This window comes from Artemia franciscana, chromosome 11, assembly GCF_032884065.1.
Source record: "Artemia franciscana chromosome 11, ASM3288406v1, whole genome shotgun sequence".
NCBI classification, from domain to species: domain Eukaryota; kingdom Metazoa; phylum Arthropoda; class Branchiopoda; order Anostraca; family Artemiidae; genus Artemia; species Artemia franciscana.
The window spans coordinates 3,459,369-3,479,722 of record NC_088873.1 but is presented as its reverse complement, the minus strand read 5'-3'; the positions used below and the strand labels follow the sequence as shown (position 1 = coordinate 3,479,722).

The 20,354-nt window shown below is 35.2% G+C and overlaps 1 protein-coding gene across 3 annotated transcripts in view; it reads right to left on the bottom strand.

Moving 5' to 3' along the window:
* LOC136032698 (phosphoenolpyruvate carboxykinase, cytosolic [GTP]-like) overlaps positions 1–20,354 on the bottom strand; it is a 102,718-nt gene that overhangs the window by 33,069 nt on the left and 49,295 nt on the right. For all 3 annotated transcript variants that reach the window (XM_065713002.1, XM_065713001.1, XM_065713000.1), the window contains exons 3-6: positions 9,512–9,657; positions 7,040–7,224; positions 3,496–3,648; positions 4–242 (exon numbers count right to left, since the gene is read on the bottom strand). In XM_065713002.1, the coding sequence (XP_065569074.1) occupies positions 4–242; positions 3,496–3,648; positions 7,040–7,224; positions 9,512–9,657 (723 nt within the window). The remainder of the gene's footprint in view (positions 1–3; positions 243–3,495; positions 3,649–7,039; positions 7,225–9,511; positions 9,658–20,354) is intronic.

Genomic DNA, 20,354 nt, shown 5'->3' with positions numbered 1-20,354 from the left:
TACAAGCATGTGTTCGGCAAGCCAACCTTCTTTCCTAGCAATAGTTGAACCGATCCTAAGAGCAAAAGCTTTTTTTCCAAGTAGAGAGTTTCCTCCATAGCCACTCCCGAAACTGACAATTTCATTAGTTTCCGGACACTGGGTAACAATTGTCTTGTCCGGATTGCATGGCCAATTATTTACTAAAGGACGGGACAAAGGAAGTGGAGAGCCGACAGAATGAAGACATTTTGTAAATTCACCTAAAAATACATAATTAAGTCTTATAATATTACTAGCTGTTGGGGTGGCGCTTCGCGCCACCCCAACACCTAGTTGGTGGGGGCGCTTCGCGCCCCCCCCAAGCCCCCCCGCGCGCGTAAGTCGTTACGCGCCATAATAGTTACGCGCCATTGTAGTTGTGTCCCTATGTCCCACCTGTGAATATAGATAGATATATATATATATGGTTTTAACTACGTAAAACTTGCGAATATACAACATTCTTTGCTGTCCCATTGTCTTTGCATATAAATAGATTGTCAGGTTTACCGACTCTTGAACATGCAACATATAATGGTCCATGGGAAAACAATCTGTATTCAGATCTATACCTCATGATTCTAATGATTGCCCTTGAGCTTTGTTGATGGTGATTGCTAATCGACCATTCCCTGTCCCGGTGTCCCGGTCGTCATTTACATCCCCCTGTTTCCCCCGGTGTCCCCGTTGTAGTTGTGTCCCTGTGTCCCGGTCGTCATTTATATTCCCTGTGTCCCGGGTCCCGGTCGTCATTTGTATCCCGGTGTCCCGGTCTGTATATACATTCGTTTTTTAGTTTTGTTTTTCTCCTTTATTTTTTTCCTTTTTTTTTCTTTTTTAGCTTATTTAGATTTTTAGATTTTTTAGTTTTTTTATTAGTTTTTAGTTTTTTTTTCTTTTTAGTTTTTTTGTCCCGGTCGTCATTTATATCCCCCTGTTTCCCCCGGGTCGTCATTTATACTCCCTGTGTCCCGGTGCTTTGTTGATTGCTAATCGAACATTCCTTTTGTCCTGGTCGCTTTCTCTTTGAGTGTCGTCATTTATTTTTTTCTTTTTTAGTTCTTTTAGTTTTTACCTTTTTTAGTTTTTTTTTGTTTTTAGTTTTTTTAGTTTTTTACCTTTTTTTAGTTTTTTTAGTTTTTTTTAGTTTTTTAGCTTTTTTATTTTTTTTATTAGTTTTTAGTTTTTTTGTAGTTTTTGCCTTTTTTTTTAGTTTTTTTAGTTTTTTAGCTTTTTTATTAGTTTTTAGTTTTTTTTGTAGTTTTTGCCTTTTTTTAGTTTTTTTAGTTTTTTAGCTTTTTTATTTTTTTTATTAGTTTTTAGTTTTTTTTGTAGTTTTTGCCTTTTTTTTCTCTTTGAGTGTCGTCATTTATTAGTTTTTTCCTTTTTTTTTTAGTTTTTTATTGGTTTTTACCTTTATTTTAGCTTATTTTTCAGTTTTTTCCTTTTTTTTAGTTTTTTTTATTTTTTATTTTTTTTAGTTTTTTACCTTTTTTTAGTTTTTTTAGTTTTTTAGCTTTTTTACTTTTTTTATTAGTTTTTAGTTTTTTTTGTAGTTTTTGCCTTTTTTAGTTTTTTCAGTTTTTTTTTTAGTTTTTTATTGGTTTTTACCTTTATAGTTTTTTTAGTTTTTTAGCTTTTTTATTTTTTTATTAGTTTTTAGTTTTTTTTGTAGTTTTTGCCTTTTTTTTAGTTTTTTCAGTTTTGACGTCACCTGATCCAGTTTTTTCAGGTGACGTCACCTGACACATCCATCCATCCATCCATCCACAGACAACTTATTTTTATATATATAGATTTATATATTATGTAGTTATATCAGTCATAAAATTATACACTATTACTATCAATTACGTGCATATAATTTTTAAACTGAAGAATTAAAAAAATGAATTTAAAACCAGCGCCATGAACTTAAACTTATTGTGGTAACTGAAGATGAACTCGTAACATTTTTAAGTAAGTTGGACATTTTTATTTTAGAAATTCATTCTCATCACAACGGTACCCAACTAAATCGTCACAAACATACAAAAATTTACTCCTCCCGCCATACACTCAAAGGATAATTCCCTGCATCTGGTATAAAAAGCATTCATTTTCGAAGATCAAAAGCTGTTTTGATACGTGACGAGAGGATTGGAAATATAGCGAGAACGAGACTCTCCATCAGGAAATCTCCAAAACACTCGGTACTTAAATAGGCAGTCGCTCAAGAATTGCTTAATAAGAGTGTACGAATTACCTTGCAAAGGAATCTCATAAAACAAGGCCCATGAGAGAGATTTTGGTCCCTCGCACAGATGTGAAAGGACATTCTTGGGGATATTCATCCTGGTACTGTTTTGAATTCTTCGGATGAGACCCACATCGACTTGTTGGGCACTGTAAATTGACGAAATTGCCACTGCGACAATGAGCTTCACGGACTACCACTTTCCAACCCTCGTGTAACAATTTGGTTCGTCAACCCCGTGTAACAGTTGGGTACCCCGTAGCTGAAGTCTGTGCGTGGATCCACATTTTCTTTCTAAGCAGAAAGGCTAACGGTAACAGTTGCGTCGTACCATCGTTTTCACATGATCATGACTGTCCTCCAGCTTAAGTTAAACAATTAGTTGAAGACTATAAAGAGACTATAGACTATAAAGAGACCACAGGAGACTATAAAGAGGGAGAAGTCTGGTTTCTCCAAGACAAAGTACAGTTCACAAATTGTGGCATCCCCAATCATTTTTAGAAAGATATTTCCTGGACGTCTTTTCTCTTTGCGAGGAGACATCGCCTGGCTCTCAAGGTCACAGAATTGACCTTTTTCTGTGGTTTTTCTTACTTTTCTTCGAAGACATTCAAAGGTGTAAATATATAAATAGTGCCCTGCAGGCAGTTGAGGAGACAGCCACCCCGGCTGCCATTGCACAAGAGATGAAAGTGAAGAATTAGTGAAATATTTTAATATTTCAATATTCGAAAACGTGCATTTCATAGAAAGGTAAAAGAAGGAAAAATGGCATAAGATTTGTCATCCGCAAATAAACTGTTCTTCGTATATCTTTGTTTGTTTGTAAAGTCACTGTCTTTGAAAAACGGGTTTCTTTTTTGCCTGATTCTCTATTTACTCTAGCTTTCAACTTCAACCTAATATACGACTCTACCTTACAATGTAGCTGGCAATACCCACTAAGTAAATAAAGTGTAATCGTATCTAAATGCATCAGCTAAAAGCAGAATGTGTTAAGTTTTTTAAAGAATAAATAAATTAAATTATTTATTTAAAATAAACTAAGTCAAAGTAAAAAATAAAATTTTAATTAAATAATTTTTAAATTTTTACTTAATGGGCAGTTTAACTCGTTTATAATAAATTGCTTAGAAGAGATACAAAATTTAGAAACTAATTTGTAAACTTCTTACAATCCGTCCACCCCCAAGGAAATCGTAAAAGACAACTATTATGTGAGAGGCCTCAATTACCATTTCCTAGAACGTCAAGTACATCTGACCCCATTCGAGTCATAACTCGCATAGAAGCTGCCACATAAGGTGAGTCGGTCAATTCAATACCAATTTTCGATAAAGGCGATCCAACTGGTCCCATGCTATAAGGTATCACATACATTGTCCTTCCTGAAAAAATGAACAAAAAATAAACAAAAACAATCTCAGTTCTCCAAGACATTCATATATTTCGTTTTTATGTCTAATAGTACATGGTAATTGATGTTGACTCACATATGGATTTTATTATTATCGTAGCTATCAGGATGGTTGTTAGTAATTTCTGAGACCACACTGGCTAATCATGACAAAACACAAAATCACAAAGAAAAGAAGAACGAGGACATTAGCCAATGAAAAAAATGAAAATTATACAAATATTTCGGTCAAGACCTCCACTTGACCGTCCTCGGTGCAGAATAAACTGATAAAAATATAAAAAAAACCTTAAATAAAACACAAAACTAAAATATGATGACCCTTTCTCAGTAACAGCGAAAGGTAACTGAATAAAAACCACTAGTCTAAATGACATTTCACCATTTCATCTTACTTACAGCACTCTTAAAGGCTAATCGCTTTCCAGGTACGTTATTATCAGATACTTTATTTGATTGTGCAACAAAAATTTGTGGATTTATGTGAAAACGATCAGAATTAATAATTTTTGTCATAAATAGGACTTACACAAAACTAAAATATGATGACCCTTTCTCAGTAACAGCGAAAGGTAACTGAATAAAAACCACTAGTCTAAATGACATTTCACCATTTCATCTTACTTACAGCACTCTTAAAGGCTAATCGCTTTCCAGGTACATTATTATCAGATACTTTATTTGATTGTGCAACAAAAATTTGTGGATTTATGTGAAAACGATCAGAATTAATAATTTTTGTCATAAATAGGACTTAGAGAAGTTTCTCCCGTGTCTCTATTGAGAGCTACCTTTTCCTGTATGTGCTTTTTTTTTATCTCAACTGCTTCCCTGAAAACTTGCATGAGACCTTTAACGGTGGCAATAATGGAGGTGTTATCAAATAAGATGAAATGGTGCAGACTATCGTACGATTGTTGAGCCAAGGCGGAATAAAAATTCACAGGCCTTTAGCGTAGCCTCATGGCCTTGTCTATTGAAGACCTATGTTCTAATAACCTCTCCCCTAGTTGCTGTTGGGTTCTTCCAACATAAAAACAGCCACAAGAACAGGAAATTCTATAAACACCACTACCCAGAGTGGGGCTGTTTTTATCTTTGCCACTGTTGAAAAATCTCTTTATTTTATTTGAATGTTTAAAGGTGACATTAGTTTTATGTTTTTTAAGGATTCTTTTCAGTTTGTCCCTTCCTTAAAAAACATAAACTTAATGTCACCTTTAAACATTCAAACAAAATACAGAGCTTTTTCAACAGTGGTAAAGATAAAATCAGCCCCATTCTGGGTCGTGGTGTTTATTGAATTCCCTGTTCTTGTGGCCGTTTTTATATCGGAATATATCGGAAGCCGGACAAAGGTTGCCGCAACACTTCACGTTGCCCGGGCAACGTAGGTCTAGTTTTTATTTGAGTCATGCTATTATTAAATGTATTTTACTACTAAAAGTCTTTACAATGTCACTTCTCCCCCTGGGGATGAGATTTCGTAAATGAAAGGCCAATTATTCAGGAAAAAATCAATAATGTGGGAAAACTACTTTTTATTTAATGATTAATAATTTTCCCTTTCAAGAATAATGGTCCAGTCGTACCTCTCAGAGGCATAAGTATGTTTTTCAGCGCTTGGGGAATATGTCAGTTTTGGCTCAAATCATAAATGATATATTCAGATGTGCATGAAATATATCTAATTAGTCTATATATTTAGTACATCCATATTAAATATTTATAATTTTACAGGGGAGGGGGAATGTCAATGCAAATACACAAAATATAAAATTTGGTCTGTAAATGAGAAAGAATTAATCAATAAATCTTTACAGATAAAATGTTTATTTATGCTCAAACTAACATTTATTATAGGGATTTGCAAGTCGTCTGACTTTGATTTGCTCATTTTGAGGGGGGAAGGGATGTAAATAAAAAGTGTAAGGAACGGGAATTAAGAGTAAAGACTCCCACATTATCAGATATTAAGTACTGACATCTTTGCATTGTAATGGTTGACATATTCTTTGTAAAAATGATTATGCATAGAAACTTCTTAATTTGTTGTTAAAAACCTGTCTCTTTTACTACTTAAAAAGGGGGAAATAATAAAGATTTATATTTTAGTGAGCCCTCTCCCAAATCTCCCACAAACTGCCTCAATACAATCACCCCTTATAAAAAATCTGTTTGCAGAAATAAATAGAATAAGACCCGTCCATAACCATATTTCTCAAGTAACCTCCCCCCCCTTTTTCATAGTGGATTCATCCTTTATTCCGAGCTGGTAAGAGATACATAATTTGTTGGTATGAATTTGACCAACATCCCGCTCCGTTTTGGGGCGCATGCTCCCTCCTTTTTGCAAAATTTATTTTCTTTTAAGTTAAAAGCTTTAGAAACGCAATACATATTTAGAATCAGTACACAAAACTTCTATATTATTTGTGAACTTGTATCTTTAAGTTTTTCTGAATATGGATGAATGCTGATCCTTGCTTATCACTCATTACTATTTACAGTTTGACACGTAGCGGTTAATAACTTCTACCATGCAAGTATAGTTCGAATATTTCAATTTTTTCCCTTGATAAAAAAAAGAAAAGAAAAAAAAAGAACAGAACAGAACATCAACTGAAGTCACCAATTGCACTTTTTCTAGTTTGCTTTTTATTGCTTGATGTCATTTTTTTTCATCCACTTTTGCATTTTTTTTTCCACTCTTTTTATTGCTTGATGTCTATTTTCATCTTTTTTTTTTGCATTTTTTTTCCTTCTTTTTATAGCTCAGTTATGTCTATTTTCATCTTTTTTTTTCCAAGTTTCCAGATTAGAAAAATTATGACAACTTTTTTTTGTGAATAAGATTGCACTGTCATATTTATGATAACTTTTACTCTCTTACTGGGCTCAGTTACCCAACGTTGCTCAAGTTGCTCTATACTTTTTCTGTTATGCTTTCTGGACTAAGCTATATTTGCTAACAAAACAGCGCGGTGAGCTTAAATAAGACTCCACTTTTAAAGCAAAATCCTATGAAGTAGCATCCTTTCAAGTTAATCCTTATTTACAAGGACCGTAGAGTCCTTACTACAACAGCTAGACATAAACTTTAATAAAAAAAAAAAAATTAAGAGAAGTGAACTTGTTCAAGTTTTTTAGCTGGGATTCGGCCTTAAAAAAAAATGTATCATTTGTTATCTCTACAACCACTTTAACAGGTAACCCGTTAACAATAATAGCACTCACATCTACTTTGAGGCACGCGTGTACTATGCTAAAAAACATAAATAAAAGAAAAAAGTACTTTTTTTTCTAAACAGTCCAACAAATAGAAATAAAATAAAATGACGGATAGATTATTATGTTCATACCAGTCATACATCCAGGAAATCGTTCTTGAATAGCAGCTTTCCATTGTTCCATAGACATCCAATTTCCCAAGGTTCCCTGAATACCTGATTTTGGGGTGGGTATAGCCTCTTGCTTTCGTTTCGTTACAACGAAGGTCCTTGATTCCACTCTAGCTACATCTGCTGGATCGGTTCTTGCTAACCAGCTACAATAAACAACCATTACAGTGTATAGTTTATACAGACAAGTTTTTTTATTTGATGGGCGTTCACTAAGTAGGGTTAGAGATTTACTACCTAATTGCACCTTAGATTGTTGCCATTTGCAAAGAACTTACTCTTTGCTCAAGTAAGGGCTAATTTTTCAAGATCGTCTGATTCTCACCGGTCATTTGATTTTGAGTATAGTCCTAGGGGCGTCAATTCACAAAAAATTTAGGATGGAGTGTATTTTCCAAATTTAGGGTGGGATAACTGTTTTATTATTTTTCAATGAAAATACCACGACCACCCCCCCCCCAAAAAAAAATGTTTTATAATGAAAACACAAAAAAAATATTCTCAAAATCTAAAGGGGGGATCCTAGAGGGAGATAAAATGACACCTTCCCTCTCCTACCCGTATTGACATCTGGATGATGCTCCACTTAAAAGTTGCCCCTACATAAAAATCGGTCTAGCTCACTATGATCTGAATTCCGTCCACTTACCTGATTTATCTGATTCACTTATCTATTTTTTTTAACCATAAAAAATATATCTTTCTTAAATATCTAAATGAAAAAAAATGAAGTTGCAGGTCTTGGGAATAAGTGCAGCTACCGAAAATTTCCATTTTAGGAGCTGCATCAACTTTTAGGCTTGTCTATCAGAATAAGCCCTTGGATAGTCATGAAGAAGCAAAAATTCCACAATCCATAGCTTATCACAACAAGTTCCATCCAGAAATACCTTTTCCCTCAATTAAAAAAAAAAGAAAAGGCAGCGACAGCTGAGCGAAATCTGAAGTGTGAGCACCATCGTAGTCTATGCAAAGTCGGTCAGTAGGAATCAGATAACCACCTTCCAATGAAAGTCCCTTCTGAATAGCAGTTGCTTAAAGTACGAGCAGACTCATATAATGAATGACTTAGCTTTGATTATGAATATGTCTCGTAGAATTGAATTTACGGGAAGTTGGCAATAACTTGAGTTTAGTAGGTGCCACAGAGTTCCTTTTGTATGATTACCACCGAGCTCGCTGACTTTCCTTAACTTGCAAGTTAATGTTTCCTGAGGATATTTGTTGTCTGTTGAATGAGCTAACAGCCCAGCAAAACTCGCAAAGAAAAACTGAAAAAACAATCAGTTTTTGCAGCAAAAACTTTGAGCTGATAGAAAAAAGGGTACTTTTGTCTTATAGCCACCACGCTCAAGATCTTGCATCGCGAACATGAGACAATAACCAATTTTCATGGTCTTTATACCATACAATGTTAGCTTAGGCTCGGTGGGAAACTACATTATAGCTATATTCTAATTAAATATTTAGTTGGTATTTTGATTAGGTAAGGTAAGTTTAGGTTATGTACTTAATATAATGCAGTCTGGGCGGCTATCCTTCCATAATTCTTAGTTATAGTTTTCATAATTTTTTGGATAAAGTATTATATTTTCATCATATTTTGTTTGATTTCATTAGCAATAACCAAACTTCACTTTTCGACAGAACTTGAGTGTGGTGGCTATAAGACACAAGTACCGAAAAAAGTTGAAAGATAAATGGAAGAGATCAGTTTTGCGTAAAATTTCAGCTAAAATTCTTATTTATTCACGCACAGACTGTGAAGACAAACCGTGAATTTCAGTAAAACTACCAGCCACTTTTTTTTATATTAATTATTCGAACCCCGCTGATTTCGCTGGAAATGTTTGGGTATACACATCACACTGTCATACCAGTTGTCTATTTTTCAGTAAAAATTAAAGTTCAGTAAATATAATATTGAGCCGATTTCATGGAATGTAAGAAAAATACCTCACAAATAACTGACTAATATTGTTCTCAAATCTCCGTTACATAAAAAAAAAAAAGTCAAGTATGAATAAGTGGCATTTAACTTTGCTAGCCAAAGACCTCCACTGGCAACCAGTTTTCAATGACATTTTAATTTTTCGTCGGTATCTTTCATATTATGTGAGAACCTAAGCTAGCAACACTATTACACAAATAAATCCCCACCCAACATAAAATACTAAGCATTGGAACGTCAAAAGAATAACATTAAAAAAAATTACTACGAGGATAAGAATTTTGGATGGATGAGTAGGGTTATGGCCTCATTCAAGTACTGATCTATATTAATTACTAAAGTAGGAAAACAGTCTTCCTTTCTCCTTCTGTCTTTCTTTTTTGTTTATATGTTTTTTTGTTTTTTTTTGTGTATGCTTATTTCTGTGTTTGTGCTGTTGCATTAGTGATTTTTTTTTTTCATTATATTACATAAATTCATACCAGTTATCCATTTTTGGTAGTGATTCAAGGATACCATCTTTAACCATTGTGTTGATAATATGCTGATTTTCAGCATTGCTTCCATCACAGATGTGAACATTCTCGGGTTTACATAAATTCACAGATTTTTCAATGAAGTCTTGGACCTGAAAATAAAACCTGAACATTATTTTACGTTAATTTTTTCTCTAGTTTACATAAACTCATACATTTTTTGATGAAGTCATGGACCTGGAACCAAAACCAGACTGGAAGTTTAAATTAATGAGCATGGATAGAACATTCTCGGGTTTACATAAATTCTCAGATTTTTCAATGAAGTCTTGGATCTGAAAATAAAACCTGAACATTATTTTACGTTAATTTTTTCTCTAGTTTAAATAAACTTATACATTTTTTGATGAAGTCATGGACCTGGAACCAAAACCAGACTGGAAGTTTAAATTAATGAGCATGAATAGAACGTTCTCGGGTTTACGTAAATTTACAATTTTTTCCATCAAGTCTTGGATCTCAAAAGATAATACGAGTAAAATCTGTAATAACATTAATGAGTGTTAAGCATAACGTTCTCTAGTCTACATAAATTCACCGATTTTTCAATAAAGTCTTGGACCTGGAAATAAAACCTGAGTATAAGTTTACCTTAACAGAGTATGAGTAGAATGTTCTCTGGTTTATGGAAATTCATAGATTTTTCAATGAAGTACTGGACTTGGATATAGAACCTAAGTAAAGTTTGTTGTAGCGTTAATGAGCATTGAGTAAAACGTTTTCTGTATAAGTTCGAATTAACAAGTATGAGCAGACCTTTTAGTGGTTTACATAAACTCATAGATTTAATACCTGAATATATAACCCGAGCTAAGTTTGTTGTAACGTTAATAAGAACGAATTCAACGTTTTCTGATTTATATAAATTCACGGATCTTTCAAGAAAGTCTTAGATCTGGAAATAAAACCTGAGTGTGACTTTTCTAACATAATTTAGTACTAATAATGCTACTAACTTATCCGTAGTAGCACAAGCGCGCCTAAGGCTAACACAGCACAAAACCGTGTCAATAACTCGGCAACGTTTGAAGATCACAACTCCTCGAAGGAGAAGACCTTGCGACGGCCAGATGTATCTTTAATGAGACGCGGCTTGATCCATTGGAATACAACATATTTAATACCGAAATTGGTATTTTACAATGCTATGCTACGTTGCAAAGCTTGAAATACGGAAAATGGTTCAGGACTAGTGAACTTTACTTAGCTTCGTCTTTATCAACATCATTCACCCTGTCAGCAACATTTTTTGGAAGTGGAACATTTTTGAACAACCGGCTATAAGTGGACAACCAACATGATTAGACAGTCTTAAAAAATTCGAAGGCTATTATTGGCTGACCAATCAAAATCGGCCCTGGCAGGGTGAATGATGTCAATGAAGACGAGACTTAGCATATAACCTTATCTTATTCTAATTTAAATTTTCATTCCTCAATATTTTGTGTTTTGACAATTTCCCATGTTAATCTAATATCCCTGACCTACACTTGAATTTTTTTTCAGAACGTCTACCAAAAGACGTTATCTTATCCCAATGAACTGCGTCGGTAGTTTATTGTAAGCGTAATAGTTCTCTGAGTTCCATAAACCATCATATATTTAAATGAAGTCTTGGAAACATAAATAAAACCTGAACATATCTTTTTTTTTATGCTAATTTCATTCGAATGAATACCCAAATATGTCAAACTCAAGACTATAGTATGCAGGGGCAGAGACAGGATTGACGTTTAAGGGATGCACAAACATAAATCGGGATCCCTCGTTAATGTTTTTCGCCTAGCCACCCCTATAATTAGTGCAACGTTCAATCTTCTCGGAGGGGGAGGCACGAACCCCAAAAAGAGCCCCTGGATCTACCTCTGATCGTGTGTAAAATTATGCTAATGGCGTTTCATATTGCAACGTAGTACTCTATTTTCGGAGCTTGCAAGATGGTTGAAGATTTTGAGAATTTGATGGTTTCAAACAGTTCATATTTGATACTAATAGATATATCAAAAGAATCGGTTTACTATGCTGATTCCAAATACAGTCAACTAAAAATAGTCGACAAATGAAAAAGATTCCAGAGATTGGAGGATCGGCAGAAAAAGGGAAGATGATTTTGAAAAAGGTAAGGGTATGTTAACAGAGGCGGAGCATTTTTTTTTTCTTTTTTTTTTTTTTTTTTTTTTGTAGTTTTGTCTTCGGCTTCTTAAGTCAGCTTAATTGGAGAGCTTGAAGGACGGTAGACGTGATTCGTGGGCAAATCAGGTCAAGAAAATATTGGACCTTTGTGGCCTTTCGAAGATGTGGAATGAAGGAAAAAGCTCAATGGATGAAAAAGTGTCAGCATGGAGGGAAGTCCAGCGAACCCTGAATGACCAAGAAATCCTAGAGTGGCAAACACACAAGGACCAATCTATGTTTTTGAGGTTTTACTCCCAAGCTAAAGTGTTGGGGGTGGAGGTTTATTTTAAACTTGGGTTGAATAAAGAGGATTTGAAAAATTTATTGTTGGTAAGAGGGAATAGTTTGGATTTAGGTGACAGAAGGAAATTTTTGAGAAAGTTTAGTCTTGCGGTAGGTAGCCTATTTTGGCCCTAAGTGTGGATTAAATAAAAAAAAAGTTTTTTAACTGAAAGTAAGGAGCGACATTAAAACTTAAAACGAACAGAAATTACTACGTATATGAAAGGGGCTGCTTCCTCATCAACACCCCGCTCTTTACGCTAAAGTTTGACTCTTTCTCTCAACTCTTCTTTTTAAAATAGTAAAAAACTTTAGTGTAAAGAGCGGGGCTTTGATGAGGAAGCAGCCCCTTTCACATACGAAGTAATTTCTATTCGTTTTAAGTTTTAATGTCACTCCTTACTTTCAGTTAAAAGAACTTATTTTTTTATTTAATTTTTGAACGTTTTTTAATCAGTGCATGTTTTGATTTTGGCTCTCCGCAGAGGAATAATTAAAACGAAATTTGCATATTTTTTTTTTGGCTAAATGGCTTTCTCATAGTTTTGACCGAATGATTTTGCGAAAAAAGAGCGGGAGAGGAAGCCTAGTCGCCCTCTGATCTTTTGGTTACTTAAAAAGGCAACTAGAACTTTCAATCTTTTACGAATGTTTTTATTAGTAAAAGATATACATAACTTATAAATTAGCTAACGTAACGAACTTTTGTATTCTTATGTTTTTATTACATATATGAGGGGGTTCGCCCCCTCGTCAGTCCTCCACTCTTTGCACTAAAGCTTAAATTTTTTCCAATTCATCAAGAATGAGCCCTGAATCACAAAAGCCGTAGAATAAATAGCTGAAACCAATAAAAATACTTTAGAGTAAAGGGCGAGGTATTAGGAGGAGGTGAGCCCCTCATATGCGTAATGATTTCTCTCCGTTTTTAGTTTTAATGCTGCTCCTTACTGCCCGTCGAAAAAACTTTTTAATATTTATTTTTTCAATGTTTTTTTTAATAATGCTAGAGAATCCTGCGCTCCCTTCATGGAAATTTTCTTCCCCCATGACAAACTCTCGATGGAAAGTTCCCCCAACGTATCCCCCTCTTCTCAGCCCCTCCTCCCAACCAAAAATCCCCCTGGAAACGTCTGTACACTTCCCAATAACCATTACTATATGTCAGCACTTGTAACTTGTAGCCCCTCCCACGGGGACTCTGGGGGAGTATGTCGTCCCCAAAGACATCGTTTTAAGGTTTTTCGACTACGCTGAATAAAACGGCTATCTCAGAATTTTGATCCGTTGACTTTGGGAAAAGAATTAGCGTGGGAGGGGGCCTTCGTGCCCTCCAATTTTTTTGGTCACTTAAAAAGGGCACTAGAACTTTTCATTCCCGTTAGAGTATTAGCCCTCTCGCAACATTCTACGACCACTGGGTCGATACGATCACCCTGGGAAAAACAAAACAAAAAACAAACAAATTAACACGCATCCGTGATCTGCCTTCTGGCAAAAAATACAAAATCCCACATTTTTGTAGATAGGAGCTTGAAACTTCTACAGTAGGGTTCTCTGACATGCTGAATCTGATGGTGTGATGTTCGTTAAGATTCTATGACTTTTAGAGAGTTTTTCCCCCTATTTTCTAAAATAAGGCAAATGTTCTCAGGCTCCTAACTTTTGATGGGTAAGACTAAATTTGATTAAACTTATATATTTAAAATCGGCATTAAAATGCGATTCTTTTGATGTAGCTATTGGTATCAAAATTCCATTCTTTAGAGTTTTGGTTACTATTGAGCCGGGCTGCTCCAAGCTCCTTACTATCGTCACCACGAACTGTTTGATATGTGAATGAGAATTTATTTCATTTTGTATTCGAGTGTGAAGAGCTGTCTGAGTTGCGGAATGAATGTTTTGGACGAGGGCTTGGGAGTTAATACTGGTTAATTGAGCGGTTGGCTGAGAGGAAATGTGCTACTAAACAGTTGTGTAAGTTTCTTCGTTTAGGGACTAAACACAGGGAATCATGTTTGAGAGGATAGCTTGTTACGTTTTTTAGGATTTGAATTTTATTATAGTTGGTGTTTGCTGGTTAAAATTTTGAACCTTCAGATGTTTCTTTTTTGTCTTTTTGTTATTTTTTCTTTTTCTTTTTTGATTTATATTATCCAAAGTTGTATTTTGTTCCTGACCTTTGTTTGTAGACTGTATTCTGTGTTCCTATGGCCCATAGGCTTTTTACAATTAGAAAAAAAACAAGTTTTTTTAACTGCAAGTAAGGAGCGATATTAAAACTTAAAACGAACAGAAATTGTTCCGTATATGACAAGGATTGTCCCCTATTCAACGCCTCACTCTTACACTAAAGTTTGACTCTTTGTCACAACTCTACTTTATAAAACAATAAAAAACTTTAGCGTTTCCTCCTATTTTCTAAAATAAGGCGAATTTTCTCAGGCTCGTAACTTTTGATGGATAAAACTAAACTTGATGAAACTTATATTGCAAATCAGCATCAAAATGTAATCCTTTTGATGTAACTATTGGTATCAAAATTTCGATTTTTAGAGTTTCGGTTATTATTGAGCCGGATCGCTCCTTACTACAGTTTTTTACCACAAACTGTTTGATAAATCTTATCTTACATGAAGATTTTTTTTTTAAAGATGAGGATTGATCCCTGAAAAACTGAACTAACTGGACCTTGCAGAAAATACATCCAAGTTCCCATGTTATCTCCCCCTAGGTAGAAGTATTTTATCTGTTTATATAATGGCCCAATAAAACGATGTACTCTAACGTGTGTAAAATCTCGTGCTATTGTGGATAAGAGCTTCCCAGATATTGCATATTTCTTGGAAGGAGGATTGCTGCGAATAGAAAATCAGTTTTTCTGGCTTTATTTGAATAGGTCCAAGGTGTCCATGCCTCACTAAGCACGTAAATAAAATCCTAAGCAGAGTAAATAAAATCTGTTGTTACTTGGACCTGAACTTTGGAGATATTAGAAAGTAAAACAGTTCAAAGTAGGGATGAAACCTCTTAATTGACAGTGAACAGATATAAAATTATTTAACTGTCTATTTCGAACACATATACAGTGTTCATCATCAGCAGTAAAACTTAATATCCAGTTAAATAATTTTATATCTCTTCACTGTCAATTAAGAGGTTTCATCCCTATTTTGAACTGTTTTACTTTCGTCATGGAAAGGCAGTGTGGTCTTCGAAGTTATCTAAATTGGAGATATTAGAAAAAAATTGAGGAGGATTATGGGAGAGGCTTTGCCGTATCCGGGGGGGGGTTAACGGGTTTGAATCATTCCCACCCCTCAAAAAGATATTTCTCCGATCCACAAGTTTGACGTAAAAATGGAGGTAAAAAAAAATCCTTAATTGAGATCGTTAGACAAAATTCACGGGAGATAAAACTTCTTTATTCTCTTAATAACCCATCCCTTCGAACAGAAATTGTTTCAGTGAACCCCTCCCCCGGCCGAACAAGTCCTGGATACTGCCTTTTCGATCATAAAATCTACCATACTGTATGTAAAACTTCTTGGTTACTTAATATATTACTGTCAATCAGAATATTGTAGGCCTACCCAGTAAAATCGTGTAAACAAGACGAAAAAACTAAATACATCGATTACTCAACGTTACTGTTATCTTGGCGAGTTGAGAAATTCTAAGATAACTTGTTTCCTCGATCCCTGTTATTGACATGTGTACATATATTGTAAACAACGGCAAAAATTGGCTCATCAACTAGATTGTAACAGAGGTCTGTTTGAGATCAAGATAGGTCATATATAATTTGGCACTAGCAGGCTACCAGAACATCGCAGACAGATCTTTAATAGCTCATATAAAAGATATTGCTCATTTCTACGTCCTTAGCATAAATTCCACCATGTATCAACAATTTCCAAATGCTACTAAAAACAGTACTTTTGGTACCGTGTCCCAAATGGAATAGCTGGGGTTATTGGCCAAGCAGAACTTAGGACAGTGATGTTTAATTGTTCATTTGAAAGCTTTGCTCATATACCGGTGTTTGTTTTGTTTGTTTTTTTTATCGATTTTACCATTCGTAAGTGCGATATAGCACTGAAAACAACACTTTTGGTGCCACTTCTTAAGTTGAAAAGCTCTGAAGTACAAAACGGGTACAATTGTAATAGTGATGTTCCAGAACACTTAAATGGAGGTTTACAAGAACACCTGCCTTACACTTCCCTCTAAGCCCTATTAATAAGTTTCATAGATCGTCTGCTTATCGCTAAGCTAGTAAAACATTAGCAGGCTACCACACCATCGTAGATAGATGTTTAATGACTCAATTAAAAGCCATTACTTATATTTACTAGGTTTTTAAAAATTCTATCATCTATTAGATTTCACAGATATCAATGTTAAATAGTTTCTGGGGGGAATCTGAAATGAACTCTTTGTCATGGTTGAAGCATCAGCTGTAACTTAGTAAAGAGCGAACCACAGCCCATAGTAACTAAAAGTTAGACAATGTTAAACGGTCTTTTTTTCTACTAGAACATAATAGAGATACACTTAAGAGCCCATTCAAAAGCTATTTCTCATACGTATGTGATTTACATAGATTCCACGGTCTGCAAGTGCCATATGGCATGAAAAAGGGCACTTTTCATGGAGTTTCTCAAGGGGTGGGGCCAGCGGGCTACCAGAACATTTTAGATAGATTTTTGATAGCTCATATAAAAAATATTGCTCATATAACGTTCTTCGCATGAATTTCACCATTAGTAAGTTTCAAATGGCACTAAAGACGGCGCTTTTGGTGCCATGTCTCAAGTAGAATAGCTTGGGCTAGGCGACAACCAGAACTTTTTAGAGTGATGTTTAATGGCTCATTTGAAAACTTTTGCTCATATATACGTGCTTTTTATCAATTCTACCATTCTTAAGTGAGATATAGCACTGAAAACAACACTATTGGTGCCACTTCTCGAGTGGATAATCTTCGAAGCATAAAACGGAATCATTGTAATAGTTATGGTCCAAAACCCTTAACTGGAGGTTTACAAGAACACATCCCGCAAATTCCTCCTCCAGGCCCCCTTAATAAGCTACGCAATTAAAGTCTTACAAACACCAATATATCAAATTACATTAATAAAGGCGTCGTTCTGTCAGTACGGCGCTGGACTTAAAATTAAGATTACCATGGGTTCGATTCCGGCTTGGAGTTTTTCTTTCAATCATGGTTTGTCCCTATTTTACGATTAGTTTTCAGATAATCCACTACTTTTGCAAATGTGATCCACTCATTTTTCAAAGCATATCCCGGGAAGGCTCATTTTAAACCTGTTACTCATACCTATCTGCTTTTTATCAGCTTTACAATCCAAAAGTGTCATGTAGCACTAAAAAAGGTACTTTTGGTACCAATTCTTAAGTGGAAGAGTTTGTAAGCATAAAACGGTACCATTCCAATTATGATGTTCCAAAGCACTTAACAGGAGGTTTATAAGAGCCCATCACCTATACTCCCCCTCTAGGCCCTCTTAGTAAGTTTCATAGATCGCCTTCTCATCTGAATAGTAAAAGATTATTGCGAAAACAAATTAACTGAAACTAAAAACTTTTCAACTAAAAATCTACCAAAAATTAAGCTTGAATGATCAAAAGTTTTGAATTAAACCTTCAAACTTCACTCTGCGACGAGGCCTGTGTACTAGTCCAAATGGCGGTAATTGAGGGGAATGGACGTTCTTGTCCTCCTTAGTTTTCGCTCCTGCCAAGGTTTTGAGAAACACCTTTTTTTGGTCATTTCATGGGAAAAGCCACTTTTTTCATTTAAAAAAATGCTCCTTACTTACAGTTCGTTACCACGAACTGTTTGACAAGAGGCGAATTGCAAAACTTACAGCCCTTGTCGCGAGGGATGTGGGGAAGTTGAATCCCAGAGACATAGTTATTTGATCTATGATAGCTATTTGATCTTCTCTGAAAGTTCAAACATTCAGTCGTTTCCGAGTTACGCCCTTTTGAAAAGCCATTGCACATAACATTATTTGATTTAGTTGAAAACTCCCATCAACATTCTCTGAAAACTTCACCTGAATGCCCTTGGTCTTTTTCAACACCAAAGTTCAAATCTGGCTTATAACTTACAACCATTGCCCCCAGGGTTGTGAGGAGTTGACATCCCCAGAGACACAGTTATACGACCTTAAAACTATTTTGGACAAAGTGAGTATCTCAAAATTTTATTTTATATATTCGGGGAATTAATTGGTGTGGGCGGAGCGCTGGATCCCTTCCAATCACTTTTGGCTCTCAAACAGGGCACTAGAACGTTCAATTTCCAATCAAATGAGCTCCTCGAAAAGTTTCTACAACAACCCCTTCTATACAAAGTGCATTGATGAAAAGAAAAAGAAACCTAGGCAGCAATATTGCCCTGCCTATGATAGAAACAATCCTTGAGGGAGGCGAGGGGTCAAAAATAGAAACATAATTTTTATGCCGCTATTTTTTGTTACTTTTTTTCCAGAAATGGGGGGGGGGGGTCTTTGAAACCATCTCAGGATCCTCCGCGTGCGTGGTTATAGGTAAAATCATACACACAAAAGATATGGATAATATGAAAGTTCCATTGAAATTGGTCCATAGAACTTTCGTAAAAGTTGTGACTTCAGAATGAATTTTCTTAAACTCATTACTAGAATCGTTTAGCTCATTTTTACATCTATATGACGATTCAGCACAATCCTGAATAATTACAACTCCTGCAAGATCATGTCTTGTCATAACTTAATTTAATTACTTAATGAGCAAATTAATCGTAACCATAAAAAAAAATACTGAAGTCTTTTATTCAAAGCCGTCTATTGTGGTTGGGAGGGGGGCAGGTAAAATTTTGTAGAAGATTTTTGGGATGTTTTTATTGGAAAAATGTCTTCTTTTTTATTTCCAGTGAAAAAACTGAAAGAAACAACAAAATCGCCCTTTGAAAACTGCACCCCACCTTCATTTTTTTGTGAATGGACATCACTGCTCTTGTTGTCCTATATTCCCAGTCTTTTCTCATAATTATACGAATAGATTTTCAAGTAAGCATAAGCAGGGTCTTATCCAAGATATTTTTCGGGGTGGGTTTTACAAAAAGGTTTTTTGGTGGGAGGAGGGTTTACAAAAACGTTAGAAAACGCATATGTTTATATTCACTTTTGTTACGTCTTTACGAGTCAGACAAACATTTCGGGGGGGGGGGGTCAAAGCCCCTAACCCCCTGGATACAGTCTTGAGCATAAGTGTTAAAAAATAGTCACTAAAAAGACGGTTTCAAGCAGGGTCAGAATAGAAAATTCAAACCATCAGATTGGGTGGGTTTTACAAAAGGATTTTTTTGGGCGGGGTACAAAAAAAAGTTAAAAATGTATCAAAAATTTTTTTATATTCATTTTTGCTACGTTTTTACGTAGCAACGTAAAAACGTTGCTACGTAAAAACCCCCTGGATACAGTCTTGAGCATAAGTGTTAAAAAATAGTCACTAAAAAGACGGTTTCAAGCAGGGTCAGAATAGAAAATTCAAACCATCAGATTGGGTGGGTTTTACAAAAGGATTTTTTTGGGCGGGGTACAAAAAAAAGTTAAAAATGTATCAAAATTTTTTTTATATTCATTTTTGCTACGTTTTTACGAGTCGGACAAACGTTTGGGGGGGGGGTGCTCAAACCGCCTAGCCCCCCTCCCCTGAATACGGTCTTGAGCATAAGTGTAAAAAATAGTCACTACAAAGACGATATCAAGCAGGTTATAAAATAAAAAGATTAAAACAATCAGATTGGGTAGGCGGACAACATTTTTAGCTTTGACAACATTTTTGGCTTTGACCCCCCAAAGCCATAAGTAGAACACTTACTCCTACCTCCAGCCTAGTTTGGCTCATGTTCTATAGCCCATTCTGCTATATGTTCTGATGATTAGGTTTTCGGAGCCCCTCTCTTTTTTCTTCACCATAAAGGTCATCCAAGATTCAGATCCCCAAAAGGCATGATAAGAAACTAGCTTTTACAAAGTTCAGCCTGGAATTAACCATATTTTTGGTAGACTATATATCCTGACTACGTGAATTTAAAGATTCCATTTCTCTTCCCACAGTGAATGGATATGTCCGGACACCCAAAAAGCTCAGTTTTCGCTTTATTTCCCTCCCAATACGTTCGGTTGAGATCCTGCGTCCCCTTTTTGTAGATCCTCTGATAAAAAAAATTGTGACCATCGCACCCTTCCCCCTTCTCCCAAAAAATATTAGATTGGTATGAACTCTGAGGAATTACAATCAGGACACAGGACAC